The following is a 17,587-nucleotide window of genomic DNA, read 5'->3' as shown; positions in this document are numbered from 1 at the left end:
TTGATATTAGTGTGCCTATCAAGTGCATTGTTTATCAATACGTTATGCATGAATGTCGCGAGCTAATGGCGGGCACCTGCGCTGGCTGCATCTGGGGAAATGAAGAGACAGAAGTCGATATCTGATTTTCTTCAAGTAAACAGAAAAAACAAAATGATCAAATTACTCCAGCTTCCACTGTGGCCTCATCTGTGCGTTTATGTAGCCTATAAATAGGCTTGGCCTGTTGTGTGTGAATGTGGGATCAGAGGGGTTAATCTGAGCAAGCATGTGTTCGTGTTCATGCGTGTACTGTAGATGTGACCGTGTGGCGTCGGAATAAAAAAAAGTGCTCCGCAACGTCAGTTATATTGTCTGTTTCAATGCATATGCCCCCCCACCCCCTCCGCATGACTTGAAATTATGGCCCCCCTTGTTCAGATGCGTTCCGCGGTCCATGACCTCAAGTAAAGTATGAGAACCTCAATTTTGTATTTAAGTAAAGTACTTGAGTAAATGAAGGCAACTTTGTTATATTCCATCACTGGCTGTAACTCATTAGCTTTCTTCCACTCTACCAACAAGCCTGACATTAGCAAAATTAATTTTAAACTGATAAAGTGAACGATTCAAGCCAGAGTCCATCAGAGATTGTGTTTGTGTTTGATGTTCTCATTCACCAACTGGTCAATCATCTCGTCTCTTCAGTCCAGTTCGGTCCACCATGTTTGCTTCAATCATCCTGCTATGGCTCTGCATTGGCTTCCTCATCCTTCAACTCAAACCCCGGAGGCCCAAAAACTTTCCACCAGGACCCCCTATTCTGCCCATACTGGGGAACATTTTGCACATGAGCCTGGAGAACCCCCTGGAGGACTTTGAGAGAGTAAGAAAAACACTGAAATGAATAATGCTGCTCCTACAATGCCCTAAATTTTCGTCATTGATGTAACTATTGTTAATAGTACTTATAATGTGTCTATAATGGCTCAGTACTCACACTTGTGGTCGCCTGGCTGCTTTTTCTGATAGTTATTAGGTTAAAGAGTTGCTCCACTGCACTTTTAGACTATGAATCCAAAAAAGTGTAAACCAAAAACATACATAAAAGCCATTAAAATCTTTGCCGTGTATAACATGCTTTAAAGGGTCAAGGTTGCTCTCATCAGACCGCTACTTGTTTCATGTGATTACACAACATTGTTGCTGTTTGTACTGAGTTGACTCTGCAAGTGGACTATAGCCAACCAGTAATAAGGCCCGTTTCCCCTGAAGAAGTTCCTGGTACTGTTTGGGGGGCAGGAACTACTACAGGAATGTCCTCTCGCTCGGCCCTCTCAACCGCCATGTCTCCACTGAGAGAGCGGAGTAGGAGGAAGGTTCCTGTAAAGTTACGGGCTCTGGATGTGATGTAATCGTTGCGCGACCATTTACCGGGGCGGCGTAGGGACGCCGTTAGCTGATAGCCCTTAGCGGTGTCTGTAATAACTCACTAAATGCTCTGTGAAAAAAAAAAAAATTCCAGCGGATGTCTTAGTTACAACATGATTGAGCTAACTGGAGTAGTTTCATGTCGTATCCGACAATGGGAGGCCTTTAACAGATGACATCCTGATGTTAGCATTGCTGCTGCTGTTAGCTGTCCCTGTCAGCGGCAGCCACTGATGCTTTCTAGACATCGTGATTTCCCAAAACTGAATAAATACCACACATAGCAACACAAAACTGCTTTGCTAGCTCAATCATGTTGTAACTAAGATATCCGCTGGAAAAGATATTTTTTTCACGGGCCATTTAGTGAGTTTTTTTTACATGGCAGAGGAAGCCATATGAACGAGCTAATCCTCGTCTGCTGAGTTTTAAAAATGCCGGCTATTTTGTTGCTTTCTGTTGACATCACATCCCTTGAGTATATCCAATCAGCACCAAGTAATCCCCAAGCCCCAGCCAGGAGTCTTTCGGGGCCGTTCTGAGTACCTACCCCGAGGCAGGGACTTGTTTAGCCCCCGTAAAAGTTCCGGAACTCTGTCCTTCGGGGGTGGTTCCTGCGGTGGACACACGCACCAACGGCCCCAGCCCCATAAAATTACCCCGAAGTTCCTGCGGTGGAAACGGGCCTATACAGGTCATAAACATTGGGTGCTGTCAATCTATAGACACAATACATACTTTTAAGCAAATTTTTTGGGGAGATTTTGGGATCTCCACTGCTGAGATTTCAGTACGATGTAGGTGAAAGGGGTTTGTTTGCGGTGCTTACTCAATGGAAAAATCTCTTAAAATCAGCAGCCTCCCTTTAAAGAGGCAATGTCCTGGTACAAAGAATTAGAATTATGACTTTTTCAAAGAATTTCCCCTTTAAGTTAAAGGTAGGGTCTGGAGGATTTTCCAGTTGCTGTTTGTAAACACACATTCAAATTCTGCCCCTCCTATCAGGCTCAACTCTCCCGGGTGTACGGAGCCCGGAGGTACAGAAGAAGGCTTCACAGAAGATGTTCAGGCAAGGCTCGTGCTGGTGCACGTTCAGACACGTTCGGACATGCTCGGGCACGGCACCTGCGCTCTCTCATTGGCTGGGGAAATCTCCGCCCAGAAGCGGTCCAAGCTCACAAAAACATCAAAGTACAGCTAAAGGGCAGGAGCTCTGCAAACAGAGTCACCACCACACATGAGCAGTAGCCCATAGGTGATGATTAAGCAGGATTTCATTTGTATATGTCTATATTTTGTTTTGTTTGAAAATCCTCCAGATCCTACCTTTAAGTCTAGGACCTGTTAAAGGTAATAGTTATTCACAGAGCACCTTAGCCCATAAGAGAGCTCCTGTTAGGAGCGGGGAGGAGAACTTTTAAGGTGCATAAGTGCTTCTTAAGCGGAAGAGAAATTGGTGGAAACATGAAGAGGTCAGAGAAATACTCTCTCTACTGGATGACAGTGAGTTAATGAAGCACCATAGATTAGATGGTGCAGGGATAAAATTTATGGTCAGTCTCATTAGAGAGTTGCTCACATCTACAACAATACAACAACAATGATACAACGGCAGAACAAAAGTGATGACAACACTAAGATATTTGGAAAACTGGAAAATGCAACAGTGCAGCAGTGATGACTTTGGTCTGTGTCAGCCTTCCATCAGCAGAGTGATCACACTATTAATGAAAACACATTCACAGTCAGCAGTTCATTTAATTTCCACTGGGTGTCCACATCGTGCAGGCTCACAAAAGGGCGCGCCTGTAACAAACAATCATATCTGTTAAAAGAATGCGTCATAACCTCATAACCAGGGGCGGACTGGCACTGGTCAAGAAATTGTGGAATCATTTCTGGAAAAAGACATTGCTATAGATGATTTACAGTCTTTAATCCTTTAAGCACTACAAACAAAATTCCACCCCAAAAGTCCAGGGGCTGTATTCACAAACATTCTTTGAAAACTCTCAGAGAGCTCCTAACTTAACCTAAAATTCCTTTAGTAAGGAGTCCTAGCTTAGCAGTGAGTGAAAGAGGAAATGGATGGGTCAGAAACTTTTACCTTAGTGAAGAGGTGTGGTTGACCCTGTTGCTAGGTATGACCAGGGGCGGACTGGGACCAAAAAACAGCCCTGTACTTTGACTCGGCCCAGCCCACAACAACCGGTGCACGGAAACTCATCAGCCCCAGACACGGGTGTCAAAATAGGCCTACTTAAATCTTGACACATGATGGCAAACATTTCTGTTAACTTTCGACATTTAGAGGCTTCACTCTCTAATTGCCTTTGTTTTTTTCCCTCACCTTCTCAGCCCCACCCTTTTCTTTCTGTTTTTTTGGATTAATACCAGTATCCATATTGTTCTCTTTCACGCTGTCTCTCCCATCTGCACCTGCTGCACACGGCTGCTCGATTTGCGTGACGTATGCATTTCCTTCTTCTTCAATTTGATTGGCGGCCGGCCGGCTCATAGATATCTATGGGCTGGCTGACATCCAATTTAAAGGCTGCCACCTAGCGGACTGGACGTGCACCAGTAGATTATCAGGGAGGGAAAAAAAAAAAAACGGTGATGACTGCGTGGCGGCAGCCGGCCGTCCTGGAGTACCGGCCGTTCTGTGATTCTCCAGAACTTCCAGATGGCCAGTCCGCCCCTGGTTATGAGGTTATGACGCATTCTTTTAACAGATATGATTGTTTGTTACAGGCACGCCCTTTTGTGAGCCTGCACGATGTGGACACCCAGTGGAAATTAAATGAACTGCTGACTGTGAATGTGTTTTCATTAATAGTGTGATCACTCTGCTGATGGAAGGTTAGACAGACCCAAGTCATCACTGCTGCACTGTTGCATTTTCCAGTTTTCTAAATATCTTAGTATTGTGATCATTATATTACTCACATTATAGTTTTAGGTGGGAAATGTGTGTGTGTCCCTAATGACATTGACAACAGATATTATCACTGCAGGATCTAATGTGTAGTATTTCATTTACTCACTGACATCCAGCGTTTGGAGAATATTTCTCTGAACTTTTTGTCTCTCCACCATTTTCTCCTCTGCTTAAGAAACTCTTAAGCCCCTTAAAAGTCCTTGTCCTTATTCCTGACAGTTTTTCACCTTAGGAGCTCTTTAAAAGGAAATGATCACTTTAGAATGAAAATACAGACAGTACTTACTCACCCTCATGCCAACAAGAAGTCCAGTGTAGTTTTTTAATCCACAAAACTGATGACCATGTTGGGGGGAGGGCAAGGTACGTCCCAGACGTGGTTGGATGTGTCCGCTCTCCTTTGGGTTCTGGACTTGTTAATACCAGCTGAATTCTTGGGTGTGGCTGTTCAGGTTGATCACTGGATACCTTAGGCTTTACTGGCGTGAATTGTAGCACACCAGCAAAAAAAGCCTCAGCGTCACCTGTGGTCTCTGCTGCAGCAGGATGTAGTGACGTGTCCTGGAAACAGGCACGAGGTTAAGTTGATATAATCAGACACTGATTATGTAATCACGGATGTGATTGGCAAAAGAAAAAAATGAGTATAAAGGAAAAAGAAGAAAATATTGGCCTACACCATATCATAGTGACAGCTCTCTGTAGTACTTAGTGACTCATGCCCGTAAAGTAGACCCCCACACCCCCCGCGAGGTGGAGGAGCCTCGGAGTCCAAGGGGCCCCTCCTAGCCTGGTTCCAGACCATAGACCCCGCCCACTCAACTGAGTAGGTTTGAAGGTTCTGGGAGCTTCAGTCTGACACTCAGGCTAGGCCCCTCCCTCACTTGGTCAAAAAAATTACTTTTTTTTTTTTTTTTTTTGCTATATAATTTCTTAGATCTAATGACAGCAACACAGCACTGTTCCACAACCGGTGAGGTAGGCTACCACAAATGGACGCTATAAAGAATGACCATTGAGTATTGCCTACAGGTGTAAAAAGTTTATAAAGGACATACCTCTGTCCTCAGTGGCGACACAGTCGGCAAAGCTGAAGACTTCAAGAGAAACTCAACTTGCTCCACCACTTCTTTCAATTAAAGCACCCAGGAAACGCACACACTAGAACCATCTTTTGAGAAAAGGGCTAAAACATGTCTGACAGCAAGTCAGCACAACTCCAGTAGCTCGAAGTCCGCAGAGTCTGACATTATCCTGACTTTCAAAGTTAGCTCAAACAGAGATCGTGTGTGTGTCGCTATCTGTAGAATGTAGTTAGCTAAACACTGTAGCATGTAAACACTGGCCTGCAGATACCATGAGTTCTCGTTCTCGAGTCTCGCAAGAGTTGCCATGTAAACACAGCATGCCTGCAGGCTGACAGACTACGGTGAGAAATTATGTGGAGTAAATTATGTCTTTTCAAGACAATTTTGCGCTTGGATTATGACGGACTAGCCGTTCTGATGATTTTGAAATGCATTAGCGGAGTTTTATTACATTTTCAAAAATGATTTTGGACGTGGGTTCCATGTACTTCAAGTGTATGGAAAAATCCGGCTGGCTGTTACATCAAATGAGTTACTGCAGTCAAGCCAGCTGACGCTCATTTTTGCTTAGTTAAGTCAGCTGCTCCTAAATTTTAAGTACGTCCATATTGCGACATTTACAGTAAATGCACAGAGAAGAAAGATAGAAAGAAAGTTAGCTAGCTATAATGAATATTTTTATGAAAAAATATAGCATTTTAGCTCAATAGCTCCCAGGTCATGTGACCTGATGACCCCAAATCAGTGCTGGATCATGTCAGTACACAGGCTGGTTAAGACACACCTCTTTGTATTAGATTTTAATAGTCTTTGTAATTTATTGCTCTTTGTCTTTCTTTTTTGTTGTTATTGTTGTTGTTGTTGTTGTTGCTCAATAGCTCCCAGGTCACGTGACACAATTTAATGCTCTTCTTTTTATTTTTAAATATGGAAGTTGGTCCCCACTGTAGTATCTTATCTAACTTTCTTTCTATCTTTCTTGTCTGTGCAAAATTTAGGAGCAGCTGACTTAACCAAGCCAAAACGAGCGTCAGCTGGCTTGACCTCAGTAACTCATTCGACTTATCGGAGGATAACAGCCAGCCAGATTTTTCCATACGCTTGAAGTACATGGAACCCACGTCCAAAATCATTTTTGAAAATGTAATAAAACTCCGCTAATGCATTTCAAAATCCTCAGAACAGCTAGTCCGTTGTAATCCAAGTGCATCCAAGCTGGCTTGAGCGCAGTAACGAGTTTTGTGAATTAAAAAACTACACTGGACTTCTTTTCGGCATGGGTGAGTAAGTACTGCCTGACGCTGCTGCTCTCTTCTGCCATGGCGAATTGAGTAAACTCTCATTACGCCTTCATGGGGCGCATTTAATGGTGAGGAGAGGGGCTCATTTGATTGGTGTGATGTGTGTAAAACCCACTCCACGCCTTCTCTCCTCCCTCTTTCCGACTTGCGCAGGTAGGAGGGACGGAAGTGGGAAAGAGGAATAGCTGCGCCAGGGCGCACGGTGTGCCAAACTTGCAAAATCCGCCTGGCCACACCCAGTTGGTGAAGCGCAGGTGCGCTGCGCCCCCACCTCGCCCGGGCTGCCTAACTAGAGCCCAAGGTCCTCCTATAGATAAAGGTTATTCACAGAGCATCTTAGACCTTAAAGGAAATGACCACTTATACAGACAGCCAAACTTCTCCCAGGAGGAAACTGATGTTTTGGTCCGGGGGGTCCAAGCTCGCAGTGTCCAAATATACGGAACTGCGAGCAGACCTCCACGGGCTGATGATGCAAAGGTAGCCTGGGAGGAGGTCACCACAATTGTAAATCAATGTTGCGTTTCTCTCGTGCGCGCGCACTCTCTCTTTCTCTCTCGCAGTCTCACTCGGTTTCTTTTCTTTTGACTTTTCTAAGATGACAGATGCTGAATATATACTCCCTATCTGATGCTGTGGCTGTTTGTGGTTGGCTGAGAGGGATGGGAACTCATTAGTTTGCAGCTGTGTTAATCAAATCAGGTTGGGTTTCCATTACGCGTGCCAAACGTGCCAAACGGTGCCAATCCCCTTTGATCTGACATCAGATGTGACGGGACAGTCGGTATAGAGATACATTTATGTGTTGATTGCAGATAGTTGCATTGAATAGTGGTTTTTGGGTATTTATTGCATTGTTAATGTCCCTGACATTCTGGAAACCTGCCTGTGAGGTTTTGGTGACGTGTGCGCACTGTCCGCCAGTCAGCCAAACTTCGGCTTACACCGGCTGCGCTCCCCCTGCGTTGACAGTAGACCTGGTTTCAGATGGCAAGCTTTTAGCCCACCTTCAGCGAAGCCTTTTGGCACGAAACTGTCACTGCGCCAAGCTGGATCTGTCGACACCTCCCCCTGCTGCACCGCCCCACCCATCTCAGCGCACCTCGGTCTGCCAAACTACCAAACTGAGCGCGCCTCGGGTTGCGCTGCTTGAAACCAGCTCTGCGCGGGGTTCGCCACCCTGCGCCACCCTGCGCTGCGCTGGGAAACTAGAGCCCCTAGTCTTAAATTAAAAGGGACCTTCCAAGAAAACGTCACAATTCTGAGAATTTTCGTAATATTTTGTCACTAGGAGCAACACTTTGCAATATGAAGCTTTGTGAATACAGCCCAGGTGCTATAGATTCAAACATCCATTTTTAGTGTGTGCAGTGAAATGACTTAATTTACACTAAGCAACTAACATGCACGCTTCGTAGTTACCAAAAATTGTTCTTTTTTATTTGTTGCTTGCTTTACCTGATGTAAAGTGCTTCTTAATGTTTTTATTATGCTGTATTACTCTTTCTAAATATTTCTGTTTCTTAATTGGTTTTTCTTACAGATGAGACCATTAAGACTGAACTAAGAGGGCAGATATGTTTTATAATTTAAGTGAATTGCACCTGTAAAAAGTAATATTCATTTGAAGTCATATGATATGTATTTCAAACACTGACATGTTATTTTGTTCTCTACTAGCTGAGGAAGTCTTATGGAAATATTTACAGTCTGTACCTGGGTCCAAGACCAGCTGTAATCATCCACGGGATGAAGGCCATGAAGGAGGCTTTAGTGACCAAGGGCATTGATTTTGCTGGAAGACCGCAAGACCTGTTTGTCAATGACACTACCGATAGGAAAGGTAAAAGAGACATGAGGTTTCACAGGGCAGAGAATGAATTATCAAACTTAGCTAATTAAAAAAAAAAAAAAAAAAAGCAATCAGACAGACAAAGTATGTACAGTAATATGTCAATAACGTATCTCTTCCTATTCATGTACCGTCCGTTTACAAGCATTGAAATACTATATGTGAAAGTATACCGACCTCCTTCACGGTAATCTACCCACCTACGTAGTACACCCACCTCATCCACTACCACTACACAACTGCAAAGCGTCAGTATATGATGATCTGGGAATGAGAACGGGTTGGTATGTATGGATGGGACAGCTACCAGTATAATGTATAAACAGTTTATTGGATGGTAACACATTACATGACATTGTGAATGTAATAATAAATTACTTATTACGCTACTTTTGCGCTACTTTTACCTCAGAGGAATGAATGAGCATTTTAAATGGGTGAAGGTCATGTTGTTTCACAGCAGGTAATCAAAGCACAGAAGCTCCAGGTCTGACCCATTCATGCATTCACATACAGTGGTTACCACTTTGCATTAAAATGCCATGAAATAAACAAATAGCCTTGGACACAGGGAGGGTCAGGTAGAGGATCAAAGTCTGGGATTGTGAGACATAGCTGAATAATCGTGGGCCTATGATATATAACACAATAAACAATTGCTGAGGTTGAATTAATACACTGGAGCTGGAAGACCCACCTGCCAGTTCCCGGTGTGATGGTCAGCTACAACAACACCAGTCAGAGAGTTATGCAAAAGAACAGGACTGTGTGCTGGTGATGCCTGCAGTTGTAAGGGATGTGAATGGAAACATACACAAAATATACCCAGATGTGCCGATCACCAGGACAAGGAAAAACAAACCAGAGGCCAGCTCCTTATTTCCACTACTGTCTAGTGGCTTTGAGACGCAAAAGCAGAACAGGATATTTGGTTGACGTTGCAGGTAAATTAAGAAACACACTGAACATGATAATGTACAGTATGGTGAGCCAGATGTACCGATCACAGGCACCCTTCTGTGATGTTGTCTGTCATGACATGACAAGACACAATAACCTTCCAGGATTATTTTTTCTGTTGGCGCACTGGCGGAAGTGGGGCAGTCAGGATCAGTGTGAATACATGAAAAATGAAAACAATCAAGAATTTATTTCGGATGTTAACACATTACATGACATTGTAAATGTTCAAATAAACACAATAATATCATTACCCAAAATTATGTTGGTAACATGTTTTATTACTTTGTTACTGCTTCAATTAATATAGTATCATAACATGTTACTTTTGTGACGCATTACCTCCCACACTGGTCTTTGTAGAAGGTACCTCTTCACCATTCAAAGAAAAATGCTTGTTTTTAGGTCAATTTTGTTAGTTTATCACAAAACACATTACAGACTAATAACACCACACAAATCAAAAGGAGGGAAAACAAGCATTATGTAACGTGTATAGGTTTGTACATTACACTATTCCGTTTTTTAAAGAAAATACATTTTAAAGTACTTTGGAGAGTAAGAAAGTACTAGAAAGTAGATGAACTCTGGAAGAGAAAAGCAATGATCACATTGGACAGTGAGAAAAGTTTACATTAGATGACCTGTAAGATCACACTGTATGCTCTTTGTGTCACTACACATGTTGTAGGAGTGATTCTGGCAGATTATGGCCCAAGTTGGAGGGACCATCGCCGCTTTGCTCTGATGACCTTGAGGAACTTTGGTCTGGGGAAGAATTCCATGGAGGAAAGGATTCATGGAGAGATAAAATACATCATTGATACACTGGAGAAGAGCATTGGTATGTCATCTGTGGGTCCACACAATCATTACATGAATGGCGGTAAAGTTTAATCAGTGACACTGACATCTGAGCATCACAAATACTCTGTTATTTGATAATATGACAAGATGGATTTCAATCATACAGTTCCATTAATGTCAGGTAGAGTTTTGCATTATGCTGGTGTTAGTTTTTGTTCTTATATATTGTTGTACAATGCTATGTTGTGTATTAGTCAACAGTATTTCTTTTACAGGCAAATCCATGAGTCCCCAAGTCATGTTTCATAATGCAGCGTCCAACATCATCTGCCAGGTTCTGTTTGGTACACGCTACGAGTATGATGACAAATTCATCAAAGTGATTGTTCAGTGCTTTACTGAGAATGCCAAGTTGGCCAATGGACCGTGGGCTATGGTGAGTCAAACATGTTTCTGCCTTAAAACCTGTCTCAGAAATATCAACAAAACTAAAGGTCCTATTATGCAATCTACTGCATGGTCTAAAGTGCATGATACAAGTGCATTTAGGGCATGTCCACTTAGGGCCCTATTTAGATGGTCTAAAACGTGAAGCGCCAGGCGTGTGCCACGTGGGCATGTCCCAGTCACTTGCTAGTTAGACAGCGCGTTTTTAGACTGTGCGCCATGGCGGAGAGTCTAAAAGGGTTGGACTTACTCTGTGAATTAGCATGGGCGTATCATTCAATAAGCCTATCAGAGTGTCACCTCTCATTCCCTGTAAAAGAGGCGCGATTGGAGCGCATGGCGGAGAGCTAGTTAGATGGCGGACCTACCAACTGGAAAGAGTGAGCATTTTACAGCTGAGGAGACGGATCTCCTCGTGTGGGAGGTGAAGGCCCGTCAGAACCAGATCTACGGGGACAGCAGACAGGCACCCAAGCTCCCCGAGGTAAAGCAGGCGTGGGATCACTAATACAAGAAAGATCTTACTAAATATCTGTGGAATATTATTCAAACCTGTTTTCATCATATAACAGAGCACAGCTGTCAGGACTGCCGCGGAGCTCCCCAAGGTGCTGATCCTGCAGCTAGGACCTGTTCAGCTTTTCTCTCCCACCCACGTTTGTTAATTGTTTTCACGTTTCCTAGAGCTGTGTTCTGCCTCTTATTTGCATGTGTGTCCTCTCTACACTCAGATAACAACAATATAATATAATATAATGTAGCCTAGTTTAACATGTTAAAATAAATGCAATGTGTGGGCTTTGGTTTTCAATCAAAAAAATGATTGATTGGTCAGATAATTTCACAATTTCATTTGTCATTATTACAAATTATCCATCCAGCCATCCATCTTCTAACCGCTTCATCCTCTTGAGGGTCGCGGGGGGGCTGGAGTCTATATCCCAGCTGACATTGGACGAGAGGCAGGGTACACCCTGGACAGGTCGCCAGACTATCGCAGGGCTGACACATAGAGACAGACAACCATTCACACTCACATTCACACCTATGGACAATTTAGAGTTATCAATTTATTACAAATTATGATGATCATTATTACTGCAATTAGATCATTCTGATTAATGACTGACCATTAAGACGTGTTTCTGATAAATATTTTAATGTGCACAATAATAACCTTTCACATTGTAATCATATTTTTATTTGTTATCTTTTGCATATGTGTGGCTGCTCCGTGTGTGTCTGAGCAGAGTGCACGTGCGTTGTGCACCCGCCTAGAGACGCATATTACTAACTTGTTTAACAGCGAAATACTGCGCTGTTGACTTTAGACCAGGTTTTTATTGGTCACATTTGCTTTTTACGTCATCTAACTAGCAATGCACTATGACTGCGCCTGACCACTCCTCATTTTTAGACCACCACACCCAGAGAAGCACAAGTTCATTTGCTAGTTAGACGACGAGGGCGCAGGGCGTGAAAATGACAACTGCGCCTGCATCTAAATAGCAATGACACTTGCGACATGGATTATGCGCCCCCGCCGTCTGCTTTAGACCATCTAAATAGGGCCCTTAGTGTCTCTCTTAAAGGGGAGTCTGTCATCAGCTCTGCTCTCTGCTATTTTTACATCTTAGCAAATGTAATTAATATTTTCCCCATTAATGATGTATTATTTTGCTACCCACAACTTATCCAAGCCTCCGTGTGTAACAAGCGCATTGTGAACCTGCCAATGTATTTTACTGTCTGAATAATGCGCTCTTATAATAGCAGGACAATACTGCACCAATTTTATGATGTTTTTGTTTGTCAGTGACACAATTGCTTTTTGCTGACAATAATGATAATAATACACCAATAATGCACTAGAAGACACTTAATTTTAAGACCTACATACGCAGGTGCACAAATGGGCCCAAGTACATTTGCGACCTACACAACATGGGCTTTGAGTATGAAAATGATCACTCAGTCAGTATGAAACATGCAATGACAGTTGGATTGTGCATTGCTTTGCACCAGGTGTAAAATAGGTTCTAAGGGCTCTACAGTGAGTGTAATCTAAGAGAAATGTAATCCCGCCAGCCCCTTCAGATTGTGCATCAAAAGCCCAATAAATAACATTAATCAATAATAAACAAATAAGCAACAATATATGCATGGTCGAAGGGGGCAGTGACATTATCCAGGACCCCAGCGGCTGGAAAGTAATAGCTACTCCTGAGCCCCTCAGCACCAATCTGGTACACCCTGCACCTCCATGTGGCCAGTCTTCAGTCTCTCCACAAAGTGGTTACTAAGCACTGCAACATTACTTGAGTATTACCTGACCATTAGTTACCCTTTTTGTGTTCCTGTAAGTAAAGGGAAGCATCACACTGAGTAGTTGATGACTGCTGAATCATTACTTTATCATTACCTGACCAGTAATCATAAGAGCTACAGTATATCATAGATAACTGGACCTGCATGATGTTTCATCTCTCAACCAAGAGGCTTCTTCATTCTAACTGACTGGTACTGAGTTGCAGGCTTTGTGAACCCTTACAGAGTCCATCTTGTGTGTTGTTAGGGTTAGATGGGACTAGGTGAGAATCGGTGATAAATTGTCTGGTGAGGGATCCCAAGACTGCATTGTAAGTGGGTGATAAATGGTGTCATAGGCCACCTCCTCTGTTTAACAATGGTCGTTCCAGCTTGACTTAGATAGCTTCTCTTACTCCTTGTTCAAACCATCTTTCCTCCCTGTCCAAGATGTGCACATTGCTGTCCTCAAAGGAGTGTCCCTTCTTCTGTAGATGTAAGTGGACAGCCGAGTCTTGACCCGAGGAGCTGGCTCTCCTGTGTTATGCCATGCACTTGTGGAGTGGTTGTTTTGTCTCCCCAATGTATAAATCTGTGCATTCCTGGCTGCACTGAACTGCATACACTACATTACTCTGCTTATGTCTGGGTGAGTTGTCCTTGGGGTGGACAAGTTTCTGTCTCAGTGTGTTACTGGGTTTGAAGTGCACAGCGATGTGGTGTTCGTTGAAGATCCTCCCGAATTTCTCAGACACTCCTGCGACATAAGGAATGGAGATGTTGTTTCGTTTTTGTGTCTCTGCCTCTCTGTTCATTCTGGGTCTTTTTGAGGTTTTTGCAAAGGCCCAGTTGGGCAACGTCAACAACTCTGTAAGGGTTCACAAAGCCTGCAACTCAGTACCAGTCAGTTGGAACTGAAGAAGCCTCTTGGATGAGAGTCGAAACATCTTCAAGAAACTCAGGCAAGTCCAGTTACCTACGATATAGCACTTATGATTACCATGACCTTGATGACTGAGAATCTCCACGGACATATCCAGTAGCCACCCTTTTTGTGTCCCCTAAAGTAAAGTATAGCATCAAACAAATTAGTTAATGAGTACAGAATCATTATTTATTTATTACCTTTGTTATCCTTTTTGTCTGTCTTAAGAGGTGCTACAAGCTTATTGACAAATAACTAATATCCTTCCTCCTTAAATCATGATTGATCCCTCCAGTAATTGCAATTTCAATGTAGCAAATGGGATTAGCTAAGTGTAAAGAAAGGCACAGAAGACAGTAGATTTGTTTGGGAGCCTGATGTGTGTGGACAACACAGACTACAATACATTTTCTTCAAAAATAAATAAAACAAATACAAAACACACATATAGGCCTTTCAGTTTAAAATGTTTCCAGAATTCAGTCACTTCACTGTGGCTCAAAAGTTCAGTTCATTCAGTTTATTTTACGTTCAGTTCATCCTACCACAGACTTGAGGGAGGCGAATCCAGGTGTTGTGGGACGCTCGCCATCAAAGCAAGATTACAGAATCATCCATAAAGTCGATTAAAACAACCTGACTTATAAAACAGTATAATTAACGTTAAATGACTCACGGCTGTTGTAATGTTCAATCCTTAAATTGTTCATTGCTGTGAATGGCAGCATTGTGGCCTACCGCTTAGCTAGCAACTTCGGTTCATTTACACATAGAAACACAAAGCATTGCTGACAATGCTAACCCCTACGCTAGTGGGAGCTAATTGACACATACATACAAATACACCAGGCTGCTAACCACTAAGCTAGAGCGGGCTGATTAGTAACACATTATACAACCAATACACTATTGACATTTGTAACCGTTATGATAGCAGGAGCTTTTTAGTCACAAAACATGCAGACACAACTCACCGCTGAATGCAGAGAATTAGGGAGCATAATGTGTTGTGAAATGCTGTGTGTTGTTGAATGAGTTCAACTCACCAAGCAGCGGGATTGAAGAAATGAGAACAGGAAGTGATCTGCTCATTAGTTCATCATTAGTTCCGTTAGTAACTAGGCTACTTGCTTTTTTGTACCTTATGGTAAAGTGTTACCCATCTGTTAATTGGCTCAAAACAAAAAAGTATTATGGGTATTATTTGGTCGTAAACAACAAATTAACATTTTGACCTCCTGAGACAGATTGACATTGACATCCCTGCATTAGATTTGAAAATGCATTGCAATTTTTTTTTAACCTAATACACATCTTAAATTGCCCAGAGCCACGCAAAAAATACTGCTATATTGTTATAGAGGTCAAACTTTGCATCTGCATCCTTACTATGGATTTTCCATCCATTCATCTTTTCCACTCATCTTTGTTCAGCTTGACAAACTTCCTCACCTTGCCTTACTAACATTTAAGTGTTGTTTTCCAACTTGACAAAGCATCTTAGCTTGCAAATTAACTTGTTTAAAAGTAACCTCCAGCAGTTACTTTATGTTGTACCACCTATTTTCCATCACTTCATGCCAGGACACAGAATCTGCACATTTGGATTCAAATAAACTAAGAATTTTAATAATCTCTCTTTCTTTCTTTTTCTTTTTTTTTCACAGCTATATGACTCTCTTCCTATGATTCGTAGCCTGCCGCTGCCCTTTATGAAGGCCTTTAAGAATGTTGAGGTACGTTGATTGGACCAAGAGATTTGATTTAAATATTTATAATAAATTATGAGAACAATGTAAATGGTAAGAATATTGAAATGAGGATTATGAAAGAGAGAAAAAAAATTATAATGTTACAGTGCCAATCAAATTATATGTATTTTGTCAGTGATAAGGGAAAAAAAATGAAATGAATACAAACTATGAATGTTGACTTGAATGTTTTTCAGACTTGTCAGAGAATTGCAAAACGATTGTTGAATGAGCACAAGAGTACCAGGGTCCCCGGACAGCCACGAGACTTTGTTGACTGCTACCTGGATGAGATGGATAAGGTGTGTAGAGAGTCAGCTCACTACCAAACGCACATGTTTCAGACCTGCCAACCTTGAAGAAAGGTTATGAGTACCACCTTACCAGACACTTGTGCGTGGTCATGAACATATGCGGACACGGCGGCACTTTTTTGGGTTTTTTTTTTTTACCATAAAAGTCAATATGCACATGTGGCAAACAGAAGAAACGAGCGTACGTTTACATATTCATATCTATAGGCCTCAGCCCCACATAGGTCCATAGACGCCCAATATTTGTTTTATGGCACAGATCAAGGTCAATTTCATCAATCTGATGGTAGCATGGATCATCTGCTTAAAAAATACAGTAATATGTCCTGTTGTGACAAAAAGAAAGATTTCAAGTGGGATTCGGGGGTTCTCCCCCGAGAAAATTTTGAAACATCACATGGCGAAATCCTATTTTCATGCAATTTCATACAGAAATAGATAATAGATCATAGACAAGTGCATTACATTAGCATTCCTCATCATGTTCTTGTGTAGTACAACACCTATTAGAACTACTCTCTTCTTATTGCCTTGTTTTTTTCTTATAGAAATTCAGCAGACTCATCAAACAAAAAGTCTTTTTATCATAAGTGTGTTATAGTTATTCAGGCAGGGCACATGGTTTCATAACACAGTTGAATGCAAATTTGTCTGCAATTTGCTTACCTTGGTACAATTCTCACCAGCAATGTATCAACGACAGGCGACTTTGACACTATTTACTTCAGTGTTTGCCCTACCATTTTATTAGGGGAGCACCTCGCCCCGCCCCCCCTTGACGGTCAAGTTAATTTTATTTAATTTTACTTTCTCTATAGTGCCAGATCACAAAGAAGTCACTTAAGGTAACCTTTCCTATAGAACAGCTCTATACCTTGTAATTTTATTAAACAAACTAAATAGCCTTATGTTATTTATCTTATTTACAGACCGCGTGTCATTTCTGTCTCTACATGGTCACGCATTTACAATCTCCCCTGCTCTCTGTATCGCGCACGGCCCTGTTGGGCGCGCACACACATGTGCCCGCACACACACACACACACACACACACACGAGTGAACACACTAGAGGGCGTAAAAAAATAAATAAAAAAAGAGTCGGTGGTGGAGTGAGATTTCTTAAACGAGCGTGAGAAGGTGCTGCCGTCTACCGAACTGAACACACGGTAACTCCGGTCTGAGCTGATGGTGAGGAGCTAATAAGAGCTAACTGCTAACAGACAGAAGCTAACTGCTAAGATAGAAGCTAGCTCTAATAGACACAAGCTAAAGTTAACTGTTTACAGACAGAAGCTAACTGCTTACAGACAGAAGCTCTCAAAGCTCTCAATTTTTGCATTTCTTACGTCATTTTACCTGTCAGCGTTGTTTGAATTGATAGAGTCATCACTGAGGACTACCCAGAGGTGTGGGCGAAGAGGGTTCATCTATCTTGACGGTGAGGGCGACAGTGCACTGTCTAACTGGATGGAACTGAATCAA

The 17,587-nt window shown here is 42.3% G+C and overlaps 1 protein-coding gene and 1 pseudogene across 4 annotated transcripts in view; both read left to right on the top strand.

The window, feature by feature from the left end:
- The window catches only part of LOC125887275 (uncharacterized), a 753,166-nt pseudogene that overhangs the window by 277,270 nt on the left and 458,309 nt on the right, over positions 1-17,587 (top strand).
- LOC125887928 (cytochrome P450 2F2-like) overlaps positions 1-17,587 on the top strand; it is a 68,249-nt gene that overhangs the window by 7,517 nt on the left and 43,145 nt on the right. For all 4 annotated transcript variants that reach the window (XM_049575071.1, XM_049575073.1, XM_049575070.1 and 1 more), the window contains exons 3-8: positions 688-865; positions 8,421-8,583; positions 10,244-10,396; positions 10,635-10,795; positions 15,706-15,774; positions 15,987-16,091. In XM_049575071.1, the coding sequence (XP_049431028.1) occupies positions 688-865; positions 8,421-8,583; positions 10,244-10,396; positions 10,635-10,795; positions 15,706-15,774; positions 15,987-16,091 (829 nt within the window). The remainder of the gene's footprint in view (positions 1-687; positions 866-8,420; positions 8,584-10,243; positions 10,397-10,634; positions 10,796-15,705; positions 15,775-15,986; positions 16,092-17,587) is intronic.

Source organism: Epinephelus fuscoguttatus, linkage group LG4 (assembly GCF_011397635.1).
Source record: "Epinephelus fuscoguttatus linkage group LG4, E.fuscoguttatus.final_Chr_v1".
Taxonomy (NCBI): domain Eukaryota; kingdom Metazoa; phylum Chordata; class Actinopteri; order Perciformes; family Serranidae; genus Epinephelus; species Epinephelus fuscoguttatus.
The sequence above is the reverse complement of the archived record's forward strand: the minus strand, read 5'-3'. Positions and strand labels throughout refer to the sequence as shown.